Raw genomic sequence first — 1,686 nt, 5'->3', positions numbered from 1 at the left:
CACAAAGTTATTGAACATTATCTTCTCCAAGGCAATTTGTTAACATATTTAATTTTCCATTTTAAATTATTGGGTTTTGTTTGTTTGGCCCAACTTTCCTTTTCTGTTTCAGCTATGTCTTAATCTTTCTCTTATATATACACCATGTATTTTACTCTTTAATATACTAGTGAATAAAAGTTTATTTTATATTTAGTTTTCTCTACAATTAGGGTTTATCAAAACCTTTTTTTTTCTCCATTACGATTACGTGTGATTACGTACGCTACATTAAAGCATCACATCAGGCAAGGAATATTCATCTTAATTTAGTGTAATATGGTATCAGAGCTCTTCGAATGAAGAGCTCTGCTGCGCTTTTCTCTAATTTTTATTTCCCTCTTTGCTGTTCTTGTTTTTTTCTTTCTTTCTTTCTTTAAAACCTTGTAGGCGATGGCTGATGAAAATCCCACACCGGCTTCCTCTTCAAATGGAAACCCTACACCGACTTCTTCTTCAAATGGAAACCCTACACCGATGCCCCTTTTGGAACAGCCGATGAACAACTTCCTATACTTACACCCAAGCGAGAATCCCGCAGCCTCGTTGGTGTCGCCTGTTCTTGATTCAACAAACTACCATTCGTGGAGTCGGTCCTTCATCACTGCTCTTAGTGCCAAGAACAAAGTGGAATTCATACTTGGCTCACACCCATGCCCACAAAGGGATGATCCCACTTTCTCGTCTTGGACACATTGTAACAACATGGTTGTCTCTTGGTTAGTACACTATGTTTCAATCCCTATTAGGCAAAACATTGTTTGGATGGACATAGCCTTTGACATCTGGAATGATTTAAAAGTTAGATATTCACAAGGGGATTTATCTCGCATTTCTGATTTGCAATTTGAGGCTATTTCTTTAAACCAGGGGGATATGTCTGTCACAGAGTATTTTACAAAATTGCGTATTATTTGGGACGAATTAGAGAATTTTAGACCTAATCATGTGTGCACATGCCCAGTAAAATGTTCTTGTTCTGTCATTTCTATTATAAATCAAAGAAAGTGTGAGGATCGTGTTATGCAATTTTTAAGAGGATTAAATGATCAATATAAAAATATCTGTTCTCATGTTTTGCTTATGGATCCCATTCCTACCATATCCAAAAAAATTTCCTTGGTTGTTCAACAAGAGAGACAATTATCCACTCTTGTTCCTGCCCCTAGTCTTCATAGTCTTAACAGTAGTCGCACTACTACATGCAATTTTTGTGGTAAATACGGTCATACTGAAGCTGTTTGTTTTCGAAAAGTGGGTTTTCCTTCTGGTGATGTTAAAACCTCAAAGTTTTCTTCTACTAGAAAAATTTTCACTTTTTGTAATCGTCTTGGCCACACTGTCGACACCTGTTATAAAAAACATGGGTTTCCTCCTGGCTACAAATCCATCAATAGGACATCCCAAGCCAACAATATGTTTACTACTAACCCTTCTTTTAAGTCTTTTTCTAAAGAACAGGATGTAAAGGGGATTCAACTTACATCACAGCAGTGTCAATTCCTGACCAACATTTTGCGTCAGCAAAACCTTGAGGATCCTGCCCCTCACGCTCAAATTAATCAAGTCGGAACCTTCTCGGCGGTAAAATCACCAATACCGAGCAATCTTCAACGGGTACGTTTTTCTCTTCACTATCTGCTATAA

General features: G+C 37.2%; 1 protein-coding gene across 1 annotated transcript; it reads left to right on the top strand.

Annotated features, from left to right (window-relative positions):
* The first annotated feature begins 432 nt into the window (after positions 1–432).
* LOC137815857 (uncharacterized) lies at positions 433–1,686 on the top strand. The gene has a single exon (XM_068618968.1). The coding sequence runs from the start codon at positions 433–435 to the stop codon at positions 1,684–1,686; it is 1,254 nt and encodes a 417-aa protein (XP_068475069.1).

The sequence above is a fragment of the Phaseolus vulgaris genome, chromosome 1, assembly GCF_000499845.2.
Source record: "Phaseolus vulgaris cultivar G19833 chromosome 1, P. vulgaris v2.0, whole genome shotgun sequence".
Classification (NCBI taxonomy): Eukaryota; Viridiplantae; Streptophyta; class Magnoliopsida; order Fabales; family Fabaceae; genus Phaseolus; species Phaseolus vulgaris.
This window is presented reverse-complemented; position numbering and strand designations above follow the sequence as displayed.

Bases quoted from the DNA above. Each gene is read 5' to 3' on its own strand.
- LOC137815857 (XM_068618968.1), top strand. From the start codon at position 433: ATGGCTGATGAAAATCCCACACCGGCTTCCTCTTCAAATGGAAACCCT.